The 23076-nt window shown below is 35.5% G+C and overlaps 2 protein-coding genes across 2 annotated transcripts; one reads left to right on the forward strand and one right to left on the reverse strand.

Annotated features, from left to right (window-relative positions):
• Positions 1–2513: 2513 nt before the first annotated feature.
• On the reverse strand, positions 2514–4624 carry LOC133522750 (aminoacyl tRNA synthase complex-interacting multifunctional protein 1). The gene is made up of 3 exons (XM_061858187.1): positions 4459–4624; positions 3846–4334; positions 2514–2872 (listed from the first exon to the last, which is right to left on the reverse strand). Exons 1-3 carry the CDS (start codon positions 4561–4563, stop codon positions 2585–2587), a joined length of 882 nt encoding a protein of 293 aa, XP_061714171.1. The 5' UTR covers positions 4564–4624; the 3' UTR covers positions 2514–2584.
• An 816-nt stretch (positions 4625–5440) lies between these two features.
• Positions 5441–16408, forward strand: LOC133522752 (polycomb protein Scm). Its single transcript, XM_061858188.1, has 5 exons — positions 5441–6759; positions 7651–7945; positions 8500–8712; positions 12914–13204; positions 14507–16408. Exons 1-5 carry the CDS (start codon positions 5708–5710, stop codon positions 14639–14641), a joined length of 1986 nt encoding a protein of 661 aa, XP_061714172.1. The 5' UTR covers positions 5441–5707; the 3' UTR covers positions 14642–16408.
• The last annotated feature ends 6668 nt before the right edge of the window (positions 16409–23076 follow it).

Below are 23076 nucleotides of genomic sequence, written 5' to 3' on the forward strand. Positions count from 1 at the left end.
ACTCGTTTCGAATTTCCTATTTTTCGCACTTGTATCGTAATGTACTATTTTACGTTTTAAATGGTTTTCTGTTTGTACTGCAGCTTAAAGACATTAATACTTAAAAATAATAAAAATTTCATGTGTCGGTCGGTATGTACACCAATTTAGATATGCTAAATTAATTACGAGTCATCATTTATCAACTCAAGGAATTGATTCAAATAATTAATAGGCAATTTGTAGGTATTTTTAATATTAAGAAAGTTTAAAAAGAAAAGCACTATAGAGATGCTATGGCTACAGTGTCACAAAGTATAATAAGTAATTTCTAACATATCTCAAGCACATTTTTCTATTCCTTGTGATTAGATGACATTTAAAACACAAACGTATAAATTACTTAATCGGTACCTTTTAATTTGTTTATAGAGTTAGACCAGAAAGAATTGATTGTAATAGAGAGTGACGTCCAAGAAAAATTCGTGCCCCTTAATTTGATATCTAAAACAGATGGCGTTGAACTGCGACATTTGTTCTGCCTCAGAATAATAAGTAATAACTAATAATATCTGCGATGTGGTCAAACGGCAACTTAATTATGTTATGACAATCAGAGTTACCGCAAAATGTATGGAGCTATTGGAGCTGTGCAGCGCCATCTCGTTTACCTGTCAAATTCGAAGCACGAAATTTTATTGTCTTAGATTCTTATTCAATTAATGTATTTTTCGTTAGAGCATGATAAGTCACTAGTAGCTTGGTGGCGCAGATGTACGGTATACCTACGTTCTTTTCCCTATTTTAAAACCACAGACGATTTGGGATTGCAGTTTGCCAAAAATATACATCAACGGTGGTGCTAGCATGTAGTACGCCGTGCGACATGTTTTTATTACAACCTGTGTAAATAATTGTTGAATAGAGTAAGTAGAAAATGATCAATATGCTTACTATAAAGTAACACAACGATGTTCCAAAAAATGTTATTTACCTAAACCTAACTGGGATGCACACTTGTTGAGTAATTCTAAATAAATATTTTCTTACTGGACGTGGTCTAAATACTAAATTAGCTATTTCTATGGTACTTACAATATTTCAATCATATACAACCACGTAAACGTTCGCTATTTACCGTAGATAGCTATTATGCACATGTTTCTTAATAATAAGTAGTTAAAAATTAAAGTCAGTCTAAGCTTTATAAAATGTAACTAGAGCATAAACACAATACAGACTGTTAATTGTAACAGGCGAACATTTCAGGAGTTAATTTGACAAGTTGCTGGTGTTAGAATGTCAATATGCAGTCCAGTCAATGAATGATTTGGTTGTATGCTTCCCTAATTATTCAAGATTTTTTTTTTCTTGTAAGTTTATTTTATAAGATCCTCAACTTAGAGATAACGGCTCTACACTGCATGAAAAATCTTGATTGAAAAATTGATTGGGCTAAAGTTTTAGGCTTAGAACTCCCTGAGATTATTTTCTTGCGGTTTCAGAACCACAAAATGTGTAACGTTCGACATGCTTCACAAGCGCACGCACTGGCAAGACTGAAAACGCAAGAAATTAATCACAGAGGGTTCTAAGCCTTACTGGTGCACTTAATGCTGCTATTTCTTTATGTATTCTAATTGAAAACACGCCAATTTAAATCTACAAATGGGTTAGTTTTTTACCTAATAACTATGGGTTAGTTTTTTTACCTGATGACTACAGATAAGCATTAATTCAATAAGCAAAAATGATGAAATCATTATAAGATCGTGTTAATGTTACGACACCTCAATTGTCTATTTTTTGACATCTAGATAAATAAATAAAATGACCGTAAATTGTTACTTATAAGACAACTCATATTCAATTAGAGATGTAATATATTATTGTTGACATTGCTTACATTTTGTTTTATTAAATTCTTTCAGTTATACCAATATCAATTCATCAAATATAAAACTAGCATTCTAGGCTATTTTGATAATGCGAAATAGTGGCTTGTGAGTGGCTCTCTCACCTCAATGTGAAAGAACAAGCTATTTGATCTTTATAAGATTTAATTTGAATCTTCTTGGTTACACAGTAAGATTCAAGTTTGAATAGTTAATTTCTTCTCAGATATTTTTAACCTTTTGACCGCCACCGTCGGCTATGGCCGACATCTCAAATACTTGCCAAGGACTCCAACGACGGCTACAGCCGACAGTTTCGCCAATGCAATAGGGACTAACGCGGGACTCCGTAAAGTGCAATTTCGTTTAAATAATCGTGATCGCCTGCGTCCGGGGCACGGCAAGTTCCTTCGCTGTCTGGCGTTCAAGAGGTTAACCTTAACTAACATTGTTATTGGTTTACTTAATAACAATTTAAGCATGAAATAGATTCTTCTGTTACTTTCCAATACTCCTAATTAGGTAGAGGCATATATTATATTGTGTGGGACAGGGTTAGATGGGATAGATAGATAGCCAGTTTTAGTGTCCGGTCTTCAAAGGGTTACAATTCCTTTTGCAAATATTAGATAACCATAATATGCTTGTTCATGTTTTATTTGAACAGTTAACTTAAGTATAAGCACACACAATAATAAATAGACAAAGAACTATTTAACATTTACATCTTTCAGAGTGGCAGCAGTAACTGGCCCTTTTCCAGGAACTACAAGGGGGGTTCCTTTATAACAGGCAACTTTATCTGCATTCGTTTTAAGGTCTGGGGCACAGGTTTCGAAGATTTTCTTCTTGGGGTTCAACTGAGCTTCAGGCTCTCTTGGATAGCCCTCACATGAGACCAGATCCCCAGGCACGGCTCCACTGGGTGGGACAAGCACTTCCACCTTTTCAGGTGATGAAGCGCACATTACCATTGCTTCTGAAGTTACACCTCTCATCTAAAAAAAGAAGATATTAATTATTTCAAAATTTTTAACAAACATGCCTAGAGTTAGACCAAGATAAGTCTACAACGATTTTGATAGCACATGCAGTGCTAGTGTTATTTATATGTCATAATATCATAGAAGTTTGATGTTTATAATGGTTCACTAATGTTTAACCAAAACAATGTTGGCAAATTTTCATTTTACAAAAAACGTTTCACCAAAGTATTATTTGGTAAATATGTTATTCCACAAATGTATCATTTTACAAAAAGTCACTTGACAAATAATCATTTAGTAAATAATACATTATTACAATATGTCAAAATACAAAGTATCAATTTTATATTTTTCATGTCACCTAGTAATATGTTTAGCAAATTTATACATTCACCAAACTTTGAGGGAATAATTCTGCATGGTTGCAATTTTCATTTGGGCCAGATTATTTTGAGGTAAGTTACTTAGTTGCAAGACAAGCAAGCAATCGTTGCTTACATTTTTCGCGTTGTTAAAAAAAAAAATAACCTCGAAGCCTAAGGCGGGAGCAAAGCTCCCGCCTTAGGCTTCTAACCTAACCTATCCGAGTCGGATTGCCCCGACAGGTCTGGCTCGCTTACAGTTTATTAGTACAGAAACACATGTCAAATAATACATTATAGCAAACATTTATTGACCAATGATAGATTTATTTGTTAACTTTGTTGTTAAATAATCATTTGTCAAAAAGATCTGTTATGAAATGAAATTTTATTCGTTAATTATTTGGTAATAAGAATAATTTGTCAAAAATATTGTTGTAAAAAAATGATTTGCTAAACTATAATTTTGCCAGTAGTTGGTTGCCAAGTGTCAATTTGCTAAACATCTTTTGGCCAAATGACAGGACACCGTTTATAATAACACTGGCACTGCATGTGCCATTAAAATCGTTGCAGACTTGGTCTAACTTTATCATGTATTTGCATTAGAATATTTCTCTTACCTTGACTGGTTTTAAATTACATAATACCATAACAATCCTGTCTTGCATTTCATTAATGGGCACATGGTTTACCAGTCCAGACACAACAGTTCGAGGCTTCTCTTCCCCACAGTCAATTTGTTCAACATACAATGAATCTGCATCAGGATGCTTGGCGATTTCAATGATTTTACCAATTCGAAAGTCTAGCTTGCCAACAGTAACTGGACTATCAGCAGCCGGAGGCGCACTTGGTTTAGCTTTTTTAGAAGTGTCCTTTTCTTTTTTCTCTTTTTTTGGTGCTGGCTCACTTTCAGGTTGCACTGGTAAGTTATCAACTTTTACTGTCAAAGTTGCTCGATTTGGTAATGGAATTTGTTTTTTACCATTCAATGTTTCAAGTCTAATAAGTTCAAGTTTGGTTTTTTCTACCTTTGCAGATAAAATACCGTTTTCTTGAGTAAGTTCCCTGATTTTTTCTTCAACTTTGATCTTCCTTATTTCTTCAAGCTAAAACGATATATACTTACTGGGTTAATATTTCATATAGTTACAGTTACTATATTCTAGGTATGTTAGGAGTAGTGAGCTGAAAACAGTATTTGAATTAATAGATTGAATTTGTGTACAATACCTTAGACTTCAGTTCGGCAAGGCGCTTTTCTGCTGTTTCAGCATTATTTAATATTTTAGAAACTATGTTTTGCGACATGTTTCGCCTTAAAAATAAGTTTATCATGTATGAATTCTCAAATAGAGGTTTCCGATTTATTTTCCTAACCTAGAAAATAAGACGGCACGTCATTATGTACGGAGTTTGACATTTACAACTAGTATACGTTAGCGTGTTTAGCGGTGTCTCAAATAGTAAATATTTTACTGCAGAACACTTTTTAAATTGGTACTTTTATATTTACATAAAACTAACATAAATTTTTTATTCACTCGGTAACCTGGGCAGTGGAAGTTGCTTCATATTTTTACAAGATTTAAATATGAATTCGTATTAAATTTCAGTTATATAACTTAGAATATCCAAATAAGTTTTATCTGCTTCAATATCATAACTTCCCTATATGTGGTTACATTTAATGGGAATCATACAGCATATAATAAAACAAAATGGTAAAAACTAATCTAAATTAAAATATATCTAAATAAGGCCCCCGCGGCATGGTGCCAAAGATGCTGGCAGCATTCCCTCGCTGAATGGCAATACTTATGCGCTGCGAGAGAAAGCTGCCAGCTCTCTGGTCACCGGTAGTCTATGAGCCTTTTACTTGTAGATGTGTGCCGATTAAGTGTGGCTGACAACATTAATGACAGTAGCCTGCAAAGAGCAGCCCCTATATTTAATTATTTACATAACAGTGGTGCCAGCGCACATTGATGAAAAACGATAAAAAATCGGTTTGACAATGCTCAGAAATAAATAAAAATATGAATTAAGATATTTTTTTATATCCTGCTGGGTTCTTCTTTTGATGAATTATTTTTCTTACCGTAATGTGAGCTAAGGATTAATTAATGTATAAGCTCCGCTAAATATATGAGCTAACGATAACTGATAAATATATAAAAAAAATTAATGAAGTCATCAGTTCGAATATCCTTGCACGAATATCAATGGCATGAAACATGACATAAAAAAAACTTCTGTATAATTTTATGCGGTTGTATTTTTTTTCCTGGCAACGTTAAGAAAAGATCTATCATGGCCGTTTGTAGAACGGCGTCATAAATAGTATCTGTTTATTTGTGCGAAATAGTGATTTCTACTTATTATAGTGTTTTTCTGTGGCAAGCATTGATATCATGTGATTAGTGATATATTGTAAAGCTGCGAATGTGCGATAATGTATTGAGAATCGTATCGCTTTACGATGTCAAACAATACAGTTGGCTCATCGGGGCCAGCTCCCGGCAAAATACGTGGACCTGGAAGACCACCGAAACGCACCTGCACTTGGTGCGCTGAAAGTAAGACGCCTCTCAAGTACGTTTGGCCTACAGAAAACAGCAAAAAAGAGTTTTGTTCGGAAACGTGTCTATCAGAATTCAGGCAAGCGTATAGCAAAGGTGCCTGCCTTCATTGCGATACGGTTATTCGAGGAAATGCTCCCTCGAACAGTAAGAACTTTTGTTCTACATACTGTTTAAATAAATATCAAAAGAAAAATGAAAAACGGACGACCTCTCCTCATTCCGGCAACGGAGCCAACGGCTCCGAAAATCATTCTAATAACAACACAACTGGAACTTTCTATGATATTTATCAGACTTTTGATTGGGTGGAATATATGAAAGAGACCAATAGTACGGCTGCGCCGCAGGAATGTTTTAAACAAGCACCAGTTCCACCTGTTAATGACTTTAAAATCAATATGAAACTGGAGGCTCTGGATCCGCGCAACTTGACATCGACATGTATCGCGAGCGTAGTCGGCGTGCTCGGGCCGCGGCTGCGGCTACGGCTCGACGGCAGCGACAACAAGAATGACTTCTGGCGGCTCGTAGACGCGGGTGACATACACCCAATTGGACATTGTGAGAAAAATGAAGGCATGTTACAACCTCCCCTTGGTTTTCGAATGAACGCAAGCAGCTGGCCAATGTTTTTACTCAAAACACTCAATGGGGCAGAGATGGCCCCAGCAAAAGTGTTCCAACCTGAACCTCCAACTCCCAAGTCAAATCTGTTTGTAGTTGGACAGAAGCTAGAAGCAGTAGATAAAAAAAATCCCCAGCTCATTTGCTGTGCAACAATTGGGGCTGTAAGAAATGACCAGATCCATGTTAACTTTGATGGCTGGAGGGGAGCATTTGATTACTGGTGTAAATATGATTCTAGAGATATATTCCCTGTTGGCTGGTGTGCCAGGGCTGGCCATCCATTGCAGCCACCAGGGCAGAAAAGTGCTACTACACCATCCAGGTATTTACAAATTATTAGAACATAGCAGATATGAGGAAAAATCCATGCAGTAGTGGATATGTCGCAGTTATCTGGTTAGATTAGCTAGCTCAGGGGCTCCCAATCTTTTTCAGTCAACAGCAAACTTGGAAAGGTTAAAATTGAATTGTGGCACCCTAACCTAGTTAAGCTATTTGTAATAAATAGGTAACATGATGAGGGGGATTGTCTTATAGTGCCCCTCTTTACTGTCTAGGAACCACTGAGTTAGCTTTAGTCGCCTAGGCTAGTTATTAAACGCCTGCACCCAATTTGATGCCTAGGCCGATCGTAATCACTAAGTATAACAACTTGCTTTTAAAGTCAGCCCTTTGAAAACAACTGGTTCACTCAATACTAAGGCTAAAAAACTTAAAGAAATGAAATAACATAAAGTATAATATAAATTTACAGTAAAATAATGTAATAAAAACAAATTAATCTAACTGAACATCATAATTTCATCATTTTCATCAATGTCCAATTTAACTAGATGACTACAGGACATTCAGCGATCTAGTTAAACATTCCAGTCAATTACTTCGCTGGTTGTTCTTAGCCATTTAATTTGATCTTTTAGCCGGTGTTTAATGAATGGGGTAGGAGAATAATTTTACCAGTTTGCTGCAACAGATACACACTATTATCAAATCAAACATTTTAAAATCGCATTCTAAAACTCAATAGTGTTGAGCCAATCCCTTTGACATATTCAAATAAGATAAAAAAGTCTAATAATATATTGGCCTATTGAAAGTCATGTCTCACTCCCATTTGCCTCACAGCCCATTTCATCTTGAGGAGTAGGAATTCTGTGTTTAAGAGGAAAGTTTACATCATAAATTGTGATCATTGTTTATAACCATTTTTCAGGTTTAAGTTCCGAACCAGTGGAATACCAAATCCAGCCTTACCAGAAGGTGGCTCCACTGGGGCTGGTAATTCTACTACTATCACATCAACACCTGCGGCAACTGTGAGGTTGCATATCCGCAGTGGGTGCTCTGGGGGCAGCAGTTCCTTGCCCAGTGTGATCTCAGGTTCCGGGCCTTCAGGGGCTGCAGAGGCTTTAGCTAAAGACTTGCTCAGTGTTCATCCTGACCCTCAGAGGTTGACGCGGGCTATACTTACAGCATCTAGTAGCTATTCAAATATAAATAATGTACAGGTAATAATTTTTTTTAGTAACATTCATTATACATGAGATATTTGCTTAAACATAACTGATTATTATCCAGTCTGATCCATTGGAATGTGAATTTAAATAAAAATTGGTTTTATATGCCAGAAACAGAAGAACCCAAAATTCATATTTAACCTAATAGTAACAACAAGGTACCTATATATTCAAAAGGTACCATTACCACATTATTGGTGTGCAATAGGGAATCAGTACTAGGTAGGGTTAACACTCTATTACTGGCCACCCTCCAATTATTGGCCACCTTATACTAAAAGGGATTCTGTTTAATAATCACACAATCTAAGTTAATCATCAGACTGATAGTTATTTAGTTTACTTGAATTGTGTAAATAAATAAATAGAATTCTTATTTTAGCCAGTAAAAGATGGTTTACCCTAATTGATTTATTGCAACATTAGAGAAAAGTTTATTTCCCAAAAAGTGTACAGGATTTTCTTAACCTATGACCATACTAGGCTAGGCTTGTCTCGTGGACACTCTGTCTTGTGGAAATTAAATTCTGCTTCATCCATTTCAGGTTTCAACAGGGAGTAAGAATTACACAGTAAAAGTGCCATCAGAACTAACAACTGATGACTTGAAGAATTGGCTCAAAGCTGTGTGTGAGGGACTGAACTGTTGCTTGGGGATGATAGAGATAGATACAGGAGATGCTGCGGGCCGGTCCTGCCAGTTGTGTGGGGAGTCCCCTTCAGAGAGTGTTTCTATAGCTGTCAAGAGGACTACAAGTGTAAGTGTAATTCAAGTACTAATGCAAAGTTGTGTATAGTATTTTGAAGTTGAAAATGTTGAAAATGCATAGGAAAATTTTGCAGACAAACAAACACATGTTGAAATTTATTACATAATCTAGTTAAGTGAATAGACATTGAAGAAAATGTCACAATAAAAAAATATTTCTTTTAAATTAATGTAATGAAAAAAAAAGAAATCTTATTTGGTTCCTTAAATGATAAAAAGTCAAAGTCAGTCATATTTGCAATTTTTTAATTGTAGCAATCATAATAATGGTTGCAACCTGCAACAAGTGACGTCATGTATTATAGTTAAAGCCGTAACAGACTACCGCACCGGACCGCGACCTTGGAGCGATTAAAGGAATAGCGCCTACCGGGGTGAGCTTCTACACAATCGTGCCAAACCATCAAAACGGTGCGATCCTACATTACAGACGGTCGTACACGTCTGCCAGTGTTGCCAAGTGTCCAATATTTCCGTGTTTTTCAACGAATTTTGGCCATTGAATCCTTTTATTCCATTGAATTCAAACTCAAAAGTGCTTTCAACCTTAACCTTTTGAACGCCACGCCTATCGCACGCGGCGCGTAATCGTGAACCTTATCGGTACGCATGAAGGTTGATATTGGGCTGTAGCCGCGCGCGTTATATGACGTCTTTGGCGGTCAAAAGGTTAAGCGCCAATTACATCCACACTTCGATGGAGTATCTGGCCCAAAATCAGTCCCGATTTCGAGCCTGATAATCATTTTCCGTGTCACGTAATATCAGCACATCGTTACCAATATTTGAAATGTAATAAATACTTTGCCTCTAAGAGCCAAAAATGTTCAATGTTTGATATTTTTGCATATGAACCATTTTTTTACATTTAAAATATTGTGAACGATGTGCTGATATTTGGTGAAACGGAAAAATACTCTTGCTCGGGACCGAAATCGGGTCTGATATCAGGCCTGATAAAGTGTTGATGTAGTGGGCACTTTAGTCTATGCCCATACGAGAAGTGTGATAGTTTGTGAAAAATATTCCTTCCTTCCGATGTAATACCGCCTTTAATAGATGTTTGTGCAACTGTACATTAAAAATAAAAAGTGCTATCAACCTTAGTCTATGCCCATACGAGAAGTGTGATAGTTTGCAAATATGTGGATGAAAAAATACAATCTCTCATTTTTCCAAATCATTTATTCATAAAACTTAGTAAACCTCCGTAAAATTTCTAACAAACACAAATGTCAATATTAATTACAGACAGGGACAAACGATCATCAACGGCATTTTAAATTTAACAGACGTTTATGATTTTTATGAATAACGCCATAAATATATAACTGTTACAATAAAAAAAATTATGCCCCCCAAATAATCTTAGTTTTTGTAAACCTTGTGAGGGTTGAATTCAAAGGTTAATTCATATTGTTTCCAAAAAATAAAGAGCCTTCAAACAAATAAAGATATATTCCTAACTTTGTGACAATGGTGGCTATATATCTTTCTTCTCAAAAAACTAAGCTTCAATCAATATTATTTTAAGAGAAATTTTGATATATCTATCACCTGGAAATTCATGCCCAATATAGTAATGGTTGTAAAATCCCCAAGGTTGGTATTTAAACATAAGACAAACTCTTTATCTCACTTACGCGAGCGGAGCCGCGGGTGGGTACGTCTAGTTACGAATAAATCTAGAGTTCTACGTGACGTAAAATCATAAGATAAGCAGTATTAATGAAACATAAACCCTGCTTTGATTTTCTTTATTAATTTTAATGAGTTTTTAAAAATATAAATTATAGTTTTACAATTAACAATGTAAATATATTTCGGAACCAAATCAACATTAAAGCAAATAGAAGCCAGCAGCGGAGTTATTTTGTTTCAATCATGGTGCCGCCCTTCCACACTCCGAGTGACAGACTGACTAATAGTTAATCGTAGTTAATTTTTTTGTATCCGATATTTACTTATTTAATTTCCACTATAATAATCTGTATTGTATGTAGTGAAAATGTTTTTCTCAATTATCAAAATTACATAAAAGCAATAAAATTAAACCAATTAAACATAGCAGCACAGATAATGATGATATTGATCTTATTTGCAAAAAAAAAAACATTGCTTTAGGTTAAAAATCCAGGCTGGAAACAGTCGAGAGTGTTTGTATGAAAAAATCGCAACTTGGAATTCCTCTTAAAGAGCTTTGGATATTAGTATTAGTCCTTACTAATCTAATATTAGACCTTAAAATGTCTTAAATGTATTTATGTAAACAATAATAGAGTATTACCATTTAAATAAAGTATTCTTAACACGACTACCAAACTCACACATTCACTATTTATTAAAATATTTGTTTTGGCATTGGCTGTTTCATAGGTCGATAACTCGGTCGATATAAAGTTTGCGGACTCTCCGCAGGGGGTACAACGACTTGTGAAACTCATAAGTCGATAGTTCGGTTGATATGTGAAACTCATAATGACCCACTTTATGGAAATCTCCTGCACCCCGCACGAAACTGAAACTGAACTAAAGGTGCAGTGCGTTCAGACAGCAGAGTTTTTGAAAAATCGTAACCCTTTTCTAGATCATAATATTGTTGCCGAAAAATATTATGAATAACTATCTTGAGGTATTTCTCTAGTAACTTCATTGTTTCGAAACCTGATTTAACGACTTTCGCTCGATAAAAAAATCTCGAACATAGTCTAATACTGATCATGAAAAAATTTGTAAATCTATAAACATAAAAATGTTTTCTAAAAATGTAAAATTTTGGTTTTTCTCGAACTCATCGGTTAATTTTTGTTACAAATAGTTTAATCGCAATGATATCCACGATCTCGGGGACGCAGAGCCGTTCGCTCAGGACTTGAACTCGCTCTTCCCCAGCCTGAACTGATATAATTAGGGTCTCTGCTCGAGAATTCTCGAGGCGGGAAAAATCGAGAAATTCGTCCTTTGCCGAGGCGGAAAAAAAATAACTCTTAAAAATAAACCTTTTGTTATAGTAAAATAGAAAATACGCGTATAACACGTGATGTGTCTATAGTGTATTACTTTAGGTATTATTATTTTTATACTACGTCGGTGGCAAACAAGCATACGGCCTGCCTGATGGTAAGCAGTCTCCGTAGCCTATGTACACCTGCAACTCCAGAGGAGTTACATGCGCGTTGCCGACCCTAACCCCACCCCCCTCGTTGAGCTCTGGCAACCTTACTCACCGGCAGGAACAACACTATGAGTAGGTAGTTAAATAAATGTAAACAATGTTTTTTTTTTTACATTTATTAGTTAACCAACCAAATAATAAACTGCCTTGATCCGCCCCCTATCGTTTTGGGCGTTCTGGCTTCAACAGATTTTCATATGGTGTAACTACTACCCTCAAATATCTAAAAAAATCGTCTCGTTTAAAGTTCATTACTATGCTTCCTTTAGCATAAGAAAAAGGTAAACAATCTTGACGCGTCTTTAATTAAAAACATTATAAAATAAAAGTAAATTACTTATGAAAGCAAAATAATATAAGTATTCGCGAGTATATGATTTATAATTGTTACATATTTGCCTCGACTTATTTTTTAAATGTGTTTTTCAATAAAAATACACGCTAAGATTAGGTCGCCTATTCTATTTTTAATGATAAAAGACGAATTACAGGGCCACGTAATAACAAATATTACAAAACAAATTTACTACAAAAAAATCAAATCATCCCGATATATTCCTATTAGCAAAATAATTTTAGCAGCTTCATTGTTACGTTACGTAGTAAATCTTCTGTAAGTCACATCGAGTTAAATTAATTCACTTGAATATTCTTGCCTAATAAAATATCATATTGTGAGTTGTTTATATTTTGATAACCTAAAGAAATACATTATAGCATACTACATCGCCGGCGCGCACGGCTGCACCTATAGTTTTTATGTTTGTTATTGAATTTTTGATTATTAAGTGCAATTTATGGTATATAAAACTTTAACATTTGTATGATTATTTAACTCGCCTACGACTCCTATGCATCTGAAATGTAATAAGACAAAAAAAAATGAAAATAATATTATGTATTTTGAGACTGCAAATTTCTCGAGATACTCGAGAAATCCTGGTGGAGAAATCCCGTGCCTCGAGAAATAAAAAAGGTCGAGAAACCAGAAACCCTAGATATAATCGTTTTGCAGGAGTCGGGGTCGGGCCTGGCCCCGGCGGCGGGCGGCAGCGGCGGCAAGCTGGCGCGCGTGTCGGCGGAGCGCTCGGTGGGCGTGGGCGTGGCGTCGTCCACCACGGGCGCGGCGTCGTCCACCACGGGCGCGGCGTCGTCCACCACGGGCGCGCCGCCCTCGCCGCCGGGCGCGCCGCCGCCGCCGGGCGCGGGCGCGGCGCCGGCCGACTGGTCGGTGGAGGACGTCATCGGCTTCATCGCCGCCGCCGACCCCGCGCTCGCCGCGCACGCCGACCTCTTCCGGAAACATGTGAGTGCAAGTACCCAACGACTGTCGCACTGGTTTCAGGGTCGTTAAAGACGCGTTAAACAGATACCGGTGGATCCGCTCCAGCCAGATCGAACCCTGACACTGACCACGATCCTCAGACGTGAGGAACCGGTCCGAGAGACAAGTTTCGTTAAATGGAATTTGGGGTTTAAAAGTATAGAAATAATCATCAAAATATAATGCCAAGTTGTCAGCGACTAGTTGTCGTTGCTAGTTGTATTTGGCTTCCTAACAGTTTCAGAATTATAAAAAGCTTGTAGAAAGAGCAAATTAAGGGCACTGTTGGATTCTCCATTTACCACTAGATTGCCTGAAATAAAGATTTTTAATTTATTAAATGTAATTAATATAGATTTTTTATCTAAATCTACGAGGGGTGGCTGAAAAGTAATCTACCTGATTATGAAAGAAAATACGTAGCTGAGTCGTTTATTTTTTATTTTTCTATATTCTCCTTCTACCGAAATGCATTTATCACATTTGTCAATTAGCTACATTAAACCTATAAAAAAAAAAACTCGGTTTGTCGTCAAAATGTTCGTTCACCGCGGCTATCATCTCAGTATATTTAAAAGTCTGAACAGGAAATAGTCACAGGGGGCTAAATCTGGGCTGTAAGGGGGGTGGTCGATGGTGTCGAAGCCATTTCTGGCCATGGCTAACTGTAGTGCGAGACGTATGCACAGGTGCGTTGTCGTGTAAAATCAGAACACCTCTGCTAAGTTTGCCCCTTCTTTTTTCTTTTATTGCGTCTCTCAGCTGGCTAATTTGCGTAATAATCAGCATTTATTGTCGTTTTCTTAGGTAAAAAAGGTAAAAAATTGTTGCCATAAGTTTGCTAGCCAATGGACGAACCTTGAACATTTCGTCTTTGAATTTTATTGACGATTGAATGTTATTAAAGATATTGACCAGAACTTTATTGTGAAATCGGAAGGACACAAATCACCAAACACGGGCAACATACGTTGTTTTATCTGCGAAGGCGTATTTCCTTCTTTAGTGAGAAATTTAATCACTGAACGTTGCTCAATTTTGATCAAATTATTTTTCTGTAGCTACATGTTCTGAAGCATTCGAATGTCAACAACAAATGAAGAGCCACTGACTAATAGAAGTTTGAAATTTTGAAATAAGAATAGTCAATAAACACGAACTCATAACGGCCAGTGTTTTTTTTAAATTATTTATAGACTAGGTAGATTACTTTTCAGCCACCCCTCTAGAGTAGTTGTTAGAGTGTGTAAAGTTATGAAGTCTTAATGATTTCAATTGTTTCAGGAAATCGATGGAAAGGCGTTACTACTTCTCAATTCAGACATGATGATGAAGTACATGGGTTTAAAGCTTGGTCCAGCTCTAAAAATCTGTAATTTAGTATCAAAAATAAAAAATCGCCGGCATTATAGCACCTAGACTTACAATAAGTCACTCTTAGAGTTTGAAACTATGAGTTTCCTAAGTTTTATTAGTATTAAGTACTTACATGCATTTCAACTATAAATGCTTCGCCTAAGGTTTCAGTTTCACCTGAATCTCAGCATTTTGGATTATCTTGTGTAGATGTAAAAGACATTGCTGCTACGAGATTATAGTGACAGGAATATAAATTACGCTTGTTTAATTGAGCTACTGTTTCACATATCCAGCCGCTAATGATGTTACACATAAAGGAAGATTTGATGAACTGTAAAGGCCTCATCACACAATAACAATGATAGGTTATTCTTAGCTTCTTTGCTGTAGATTAAAAACACAGATTTAGGATTAACAATCTCCAGTCAAAAAGTGTGTACAGGTCTTTGCCCATAGATAGTTATTTTATGGATGAAAACATTATAATGAATATAATGAATTACTTTAAAAATTCTATCATTGGATAATTTACATTTATTTTGTGAATTTATCTATTTAGTCATGTATATAAATGAGTTAAATTAAATGCATTTAATGTAGTTAGTACTCATCTTGCATAATCAAAAGATGTATTGCAATATTTAATATTTCTGACTATTAGGTACTTGAAATTGTATATACTAACTGTTATGTTATATTGGCTAGTCGAGCGTATGCTATTTGCCAGAATTTCATGCAGATTCTCAAACTCCTTAAATACAGTGTACAGAAATTTTATTGTAGATTAGGGTCTTAGTGCCTTTCACCATTTAGGTGTGTTTAAAGATATCCGCAATGTTAACGATGGAATTAAAGACATGTAAGCGCTCAAGGACACCAATAAATGTAGCTGTGATTTAATAATACAAAAATACAGAATTTTTCAATATTCTTATTGTGTCAAATGATACGCTTCCAATGTTGATCTAGCGCCCAGTTGTACTGTATTACTTTATGTTCCTTCCCGATATCATAACTAGAATATAAATGACATAATAGTATTTTAATTGTAAACTGTCATAAACCACACTGAGTACACTTGCACTATTTAACTAGTACAGTTTTATAAAGTTCCGCGTCGCGGTCGCGAAAAGGTCACCCTGAAAGTTCGAAACTTGACACTGTAGTAGTGAAATAGTAAAAGTAAATACCTATCTAAAGCTATGCTGTATATATCTATGATATTTAATTATAATTTGCCATTTTGAAGTTGTAATTAACATTAATATTTAAATATTTCACCATGTGATATTTCCATGTTATCTGTTATCGTGATAAATGATTAATAATATTAGAATATGTTGATTTATTCATTACGTGATGTATACTTTTTAAGTTTTGTCATGACATGATAACTACTAAGCGCGAAAATTTATATATAAAGCCTGTACTGTTGTTGTATATATATATTTGGTAATATAGTGTTATTTTCCCCGTGTATTGAAGGTGTATTTCCATTATTATACTTTTTAATGGGCAACTGAAAGTATATGTTTGTGATATCCGCGTGATGTGTCGACTGAGTAAACGTCCTATTTGGTTTACAAAGCTCATCATACCATAATGTAGGTAACTAGAAAAGCAATAATATTATCCATATAACTCAAGGTTTTGGGTGTTTGCCTACGATTGTGTGTATATATTAGGACTCCATGTAAAACCATAGAAATTGATGAAATCTCGAGGCAAATTCTTTTACATATTTTATTACAATAGAAACTAAATTTATTTTATGTACATAAGCGAATTAAAAACAACATTGTATAAATAAATAAATCTAAAGTGCGATTTTTTTTCTATTATCAACCGTCGCATCATCCTGCATGAAACAAATAATTAATTTTTAATTTTATTAGAACACTTTGAATGGTCGAATTTAAACTGTCGTGAGACATACTAACATTAATCTATTAATCTAGCTGCTCGCGCTGTTAGTGCTTGATAAAGGAGACCTGGGCTCTCCCAAACATGTCGCGCGATTAAACGCGTGACGCGTGTGCGGTTTAAACGGGTGAGTTTAAACACTTTAAACCGTAAAATTAGTTTCACTTTGATCTTCGATTTCAGCAAGTGGCAATATACACGGAAGACATTAAAATTATTACAGTTGCTGTTTCTTCCCATTTACATTACGTGTTAAAAGCTCATACTTTTTCCAAAGTCACCACATATCACAGCCGCAGAATAGATTTACGAAAAATTATAGATACGTTTAAAATTTGATACGGAAGTTACAGTGACTAGTCGATGCCGTAACTGATGACCATGAGTTTTAATTAGGTCCAATTAAACTGGCAAAAAACAAATGCCTGCATTCTGGTTGAATTGAAGTAGAGATGGTTCGAATCGAATATCGAATTTGCCGTATACGAATATAATATTCGGCAGAATTATTGGGTTCATCAGTATCATTCTATGCGAAGCGTGAAGAGTTAAAGGCCCGACCACCTGCGGTCATAAGCTACAATTTTGTCAGAGGGGTGCTGACTTGCGGTGAGTGCGGCCGTACATTTACTGCGAAAATAGGCTACGTCAGCCACCTGAGAGCTCACGATCGTCACTCTCACTAGCCAGTACAAAATCAGTCGCCGAGGCCGAAACCGGCCAGGACGGGATGATGATGATGATGATCATTCTATTAAATCTTTTGAAAACTGTTCAATTACTTTAGCAGCTAAAGATGAATCGCTTCAAACAAGCAGGTCAAAAGGCAAGGGACTCAAACAAATTTTCAACACTCCAAATAATCAAAATCCTATGAATTCAACATCATGCAACAATGGGAAAACGCGGTGTAACCTCATGGAAGAGAGTACTTGAAAAGTTCTGGAGGAGCTTTAGTGTTACAACAAGACAAACATAATAAAAAATATCTGCGAAATATTTGGCACTTTAACCTAATACGAACATAGGGAAACTTGCCGGATATGCCGAATACCAAATATTCGGACCATCTCTAAATTTAAAGGTTTCAAAGTCTATGTTCCATGTGTTTGCGCTGTTTTAACCGCTTACAATTTTTCATCGAGCGTGCTGGTGTCGCCGCCGGTATGAAGTTACACGAAGTTTGGCTTATTTATCAGACTGCGGCGAAAAACCTGGATATTGTATCAGACTACGGCGGTTAAAAGCTTAAAAGGTTAATAACATGGATTCCTCCACGCATTTATAAACGCCTTATTACAATTTACAAGTATAGGTAGAATTAGATCAATCCGCTATTACGCTTACTGTATTTACTGTATAATCGTTTTTGAAATAATTAGTGTCGCATGTTGCATGCACAACACAATATACCTACCCTACAGTCGATTGCATTAACATTTGAGGAGCTTCTTTTAATAACGACAAATTTCCATTTTTCTTTTTTTTAACTATCATTGTAGTTCTGTTTATATTCGTCATTATCATTAAGAGTAAAGTTTATTTTAATTAAGTTCTAAAAAGTTTCTTCTTGTTTTCTAAAAAAAGTTTCAAATTTCGAAGTTCTGATCAAAAATCATTTTTTTCGTCCTTAATAGGTTACACAGTGTTTCTTGGCCGTTTTGTTATTGCACTTTGTTTAGGTATCTTCTGACTCAGAAGGTACTTACGTAACAATAAGTTGTAAACATGTTTTTTTTATTATTAAGGTTTATTTTAATCATATATGATATATATAATCAAAAATTGCACAGCTGCTGAAATTTGTATTGTATCCTACTTCATATACTTATAATAATTTTAATATACCTACCCGAACTTAAACACCCCACCATTATTTTTCCTGAATAAAAATTTATCCATTTCAAAAAAGTTTATTTCTGAAATCAAAGAGAATTTGAAATAATGGTCAAAAAAATTTGTAGCCACAGTAAATTTACTGTTAACTTTCGACACATGATTAAACCTTTTAGAACGCCATTATTCCTTCACTGATATTTAACACATATGTTTGAAAGAATAAGGATCAAAATAAAATGGCGTTCTAAAAGTTTTAGGCATCTCTTTGACAATCCACCTTTATTTTAAATTCTCTTCGCTGAAATGTACAAATCAAAAAAGTTTATATCTCACAAGGCCACAACAAAACGGCTAAATTACTAAAGTTCGCAAGCCTAAAGCCCTTTTGAGCATAATTCTTTAATTGTAGTACCTACTATAGTAATTAAAAATATTTAGATAAAAAAAACGTATGCAACACCTTTACCATACCATATACCATTTATGTCTACTTACGTCGGTACAATATCGAAAATAAAATAATAATTACGAAATGGAAACGAATTCTTGATTTCCCGACAAACGTTGCAATAAACCGTGTTTAGGAAGGTATCCTCGGAATTTGTGAAAAACAAGGCTTTCAATACGTTCAACAGCAAAAAAAACGGGTTACTGTTTTAGGAAGTTTCTATATAGAATGACGCTTTTTATTGCTCAGTTTTTGAGGTTTATCTACTGAAAGGCCCCAGTTTATTGAAAAATACGTCTTTCTTGGAGTAAACAGCTATAGTCTGTTTTTATTTTAAACTATCATGTTATGATGTAGTGCTGCTATACTAGAAAATAGTATGGAACTCATTTAGATTTATTTATATCAAAACATATGATTACAGTACAAACGAATGGGTACACCACACGTCATTAGCAACTGGAAGTGAGCGTAGTTATCCGATTTTTCATTTCTCATGCTCGAAAGTGGGTCATTGTTTTTCTATAAAGTGTGCAGAGAGTGCTCTAGGGCATTTTACTTTTCAAGTACGCTTTATTTTAATTTTTATAAATAATAAATAACGATACTGTGACCTAGATCCTAGATTGTTAATTAAAAGGTCCTTCAATAAATATTTACTTAGGTACTATAAAAGTTTATTCTTAGTCATGATTTTATAATACACATGTATTTTACTTTGTTCGTATTAGAAATGAAAAGTAGAATGTTTAACTCGGGTGATAGGCTCCCACTGCGCTCGAGCGTCAAATTACCTCGACTGAAATGAGTGCCTTTAATCCCTTGGTTAACAATTTACTTACTATTAATGAAACGTACGTATAATCATTCAACTACCGTAACGCAAAGACTAGTACTCAACTTATTAGCTGTTCAAAATGGCACTTCCAGTTAAGATTCGAATCCAACATAAAGCCAAAAGGAACTTCGTTTCACTGCACATTGGCATAGAGAAATAAGTGCTCACTCCATGCAATACATCAGCCCGCGTAGCCAACATGCCAATCGTTTCGCTAGGTATAAAGTAATACGCCATACATTTTTTATGCAAGGAATAAATGGACGGACGGACAGATAAATACTGGGCCCCCATGTGTACCTAATAAACTGCCCTACGCATTAAATGTAATTATAACCGGATTAACCGGAACTCTATTTTCAACTACTTCTTCTTGTAATATTAGTTGTAAATTGTTGAGCAATACACTTTTCGTCAGTCGCAACACTCGTGACATCCAGTGATAAATTCGCTACTTGACGCTAGATGTCGACTACAATACTATTTTATGCAACAGTTGTATAAGAAGGGTCAAAAAAGGCGAGTGGCGTGAGTTACAATGTGAGCCGGAGCCGAAGGCGTAGGCGAACATTGTAAAGGAATACGCCACGAGCATTTTTTGACTTACTTATACAACGTTGCATACAATATTTTTCCTACGAGTCAACAAAAATAAATCTTAATTTAGGTAAACAAATTACAGCAAAAGTATATAGCCAAGACGCGCGAGCATACCTTGTTACGCGCCCAGCCCGCCCCGGGCCGCGGCCGGCCGGTCAGCGACACCTCGTGACTCATGAGGCCCTAGTACTTGCTACTTGCTAAATTAAATTTTTGGACAGTTTTTTCTCAAATTTGGCCACCGTAGCCTACGGAGACTAACAAGCAACGCTAAGCGGTCTTCGTAGTCTATGGGTGTTGCTATATTACGGGTGTCACATGCGTGTTTCTGACTTATGAAGTAATTATTTTTACTATGCAACCAAATGAATATTTTGTAAGTTGGCAGCAATGCACTTAGTTTAAAACTGTATTTGTTTTGGTTTTGTTAGGTTGGTAGCCATTAATCGCAGTAACGTTATAGCGATTAAAAGCACAAGAGCTTTTATGAGGAATAGACAATATAGACTTTTCTTGAAACCTTTTATGTATGTTCTTATATTCGTGTTAATGAATGCATAAATGACAGATAACAGTAGAGGAGTAGGAAAAAATAATTAACGCTTTGGTAAGTAAACTGATGTATGGAGTGAGCACTCTATGCTTACTTATTTCTCTATGACATTGGCATAGGGCAGTTTATTAGGTACACATGGGGGCCCAGTAGTTGTCCGTCCGTACGTCCATTTGTTCGTTGCATAAAAAATGTATGGCGTATTACTTTATATCTAGTTAAAAAAAGCGGCCAAGTGCGAGTCGGACTCGCCCATGAAGGGTTCCGTACCATTTATGACGTATTGAAAAAAACTACTTATTAGATTTCGTTCAAACCAATTTTCGGTGGAAGTTTGTATGGTAATGTATACGTATCATATATTTTTTTTAGATTTTTCATTCTGTTATTTTAGAAGTTACAGGGGGGGGGGGGGGAAACACATTTTTTCACTTTGGAAGTGTCTCTCGCGCAAACTATTCAGTTTAGAAAAAAATGATATTAGAAACCTAAATATGATTTTTGAAGACCTATCCATAGATATCCCACACGTATGGGTTTAATGAAAAAAAAATTTTTTTTTTAATTTTATGACGTATTAAAATATAAAAAAAAGCGGCCAAGTGCGAGTCGGACTCGCCCATGAAGGGTTCCGTACCATTTATGACGTATTGAAAAAAACTACTTACTTGATCTGGTTCAAACTAATTTTCGGCGGAAGTTTGCATGGTAATGTATATCATATATTTTTTTTAGATTTTTCATTCTGTTATTTTAGACATTACAGGGGGGCGGGGGACACACATTTTACCACTTTGGAAGTGTCTCTCGCGCAAACTTTTCAGTTTAGGAAAAAATGATATTAGAAACCTCAATATAATTTTTAAAGACCTATCCATAGATACCCCACACGTATGCGTTTGATGAAAAAAGATTTTTTGAGTTTCAGTTCTAAGTATGGGGAACCCCCAAAATTTATTGGTTTTTTTTCTATTTTTGTGTAAAAATCTTAATGCGGTTCATAGAATTTATATTCAGACTTACCAAGTTTGAACAGTATAGCTCTTATAGTTTCGGAAAAAAGTGGCTGTGACATAAACGGACAGACAGACGGACATGACGAATCTATAAGGGTTCCGTTTTTTGCCATTTGGCTACGGAACCCTAAAAAACAGACTATACCTAGTTGATAATTATTGCTGATAAATATGTTTGGTATCGTAGAAGGCAGCCTGATCTTTGCTCGGACGAAGTACTATCGTTATTTTCGAAGAATTCAGTTTGTTTTTGTTTTTAATAAGTATTGTGTCACGGGAAGTTATCTAATGTGACATTATCGTGCAATACTTATAGTTAATAATGTCGTAGCTTACATATTGCATATATTCATTATGTTTGAGTACAGCAACCTTTTTGATAGTATGTGTTTCCATAACTTATTTAGCGCCTCAAACAAACCAGTATAAGTGTGAACGTGACCTATATTTGTCTCTTGTCTGTTTCAAAAATGTACAAATTCTACACAACATGCGAATTCGATACACCCTGAAGTCTTGAATGTGAATAGGTACGGTCACGTCTGAAAATATCGATACGAAAAAAGTGCCAAAAATATGTATCCACGACTTTATTGCCCATGTATAGGTATTAAGGTAAGGTAGTAGTGGTAGTATACATATTTTTCGCACATTTTTCGTACCGATATTTTCAGACGTGACTACGTACATAATAGATATGTGTAGAAATAAGTTTGAAATTGTGACCTGTAATTCCTTATTACCAATAAATTAAGTCCATGTCTAAGTACCTATTGTTAAAACAAAGAAAATAAACTGTATTTTTTACTGTGTGTGTAATCATGTCAGGGTGCTTAGCCAACGTGCCAATCGTTAACGGCCCGTAGCGTAGCGTAATCATCTCTCTCTATCACTCTTCCATATGAGTGCGACAGTGACAGTAGCGTTTCGTTCGCTACGGGGTGTTAACTATTGTTGGCACGTTGGCTACGCAGTACGCACCCAGAGCAACCTACGTGCTTTGATATAGCTATATTAGGTTTTAATCTCTTCGGCCTTTACAACTAAGATTTTGCCTTGCACTTGCTCATGAAATAGAAATAGAAATATTTTTATTTGCAAGAAAAGTGGTGTGGATTGACGTAAGGCGTTCAAAAGGTTAATTTCATTATTAACATACATCGCATGTTGCCTCCGAGAAGCCAAGTTGAATCTTATTCTTATTTATAGATCGGTTTTGATAATCTCCGATCCTTTAAATACCTACTTAGAGTACCACTACACGTTTTATTAATGCGG

Source organism: Cydia pomonella, chromosome 11 (assembly GCF_033807575.1).
Source record: "Cydia pomonella isolate Wapato2018A chromosome 11, ilCydPomo1, whole genome shotgun sequence".
Lineage (NCBI taxonomy): Eukaryota > Metazoa > Arthropoda > Insecta > Lepidoptera > Tortricidae > Cydia > Cydia pomonella.

What these genes read in the sequence shown, in the direction of transcription:
- LOC133522750 (XM_061858187.1), bottom strand. Translation starts at nt 4,563, where the DNA reads ATGATAAACTTATTTTTAAGGCGAAACATGTCGCAAAACATAGTTTCT. An exon ending in TTGCCGAACTGAAGTCTAAG is followed by an intron (nt 4,335 to 4,458) that starts GTATTGTACACA and finishes ATATCGTTTTAG; the next exon opens with CTTGAAGAAATAAGGAAGAT. An exon ending in GTAATTTAAAACCAGTCAAG is followed by an intron (nt 2,873 to 3,845) that starts GTAAGAGAAATA and finishes TTCTTTTTTTAG; the next exon opens with ATGAGAGGTGTAACTTCAGA.
- LOC133522752 (XM_061858188.1), top strand. Translation starts at nt 5,708, where the DNA reads ATGTCAAACAATACAGTTGGCTCATCGGGGCCAGCTCCCGGCAAAATA. An exon ending in AGTGCTACTACACCATCCAG is followed by an intron (nt 6,760 to 7,650) that starts GTATTTACAAAT and finishes ACCATTTTTCAG; the next exon opens with GTTTAAGTTCCGAACCAGTG. An exon ending in CTGTCAAGAGGACTACAAGT is followed by an intron (nt 8,713 to 12,913) that starts GTAAGTGTAATT and finishes ATCGTTTTGCAG; the next exon opens with GAGTCGGGGTCGGGCCTGGC.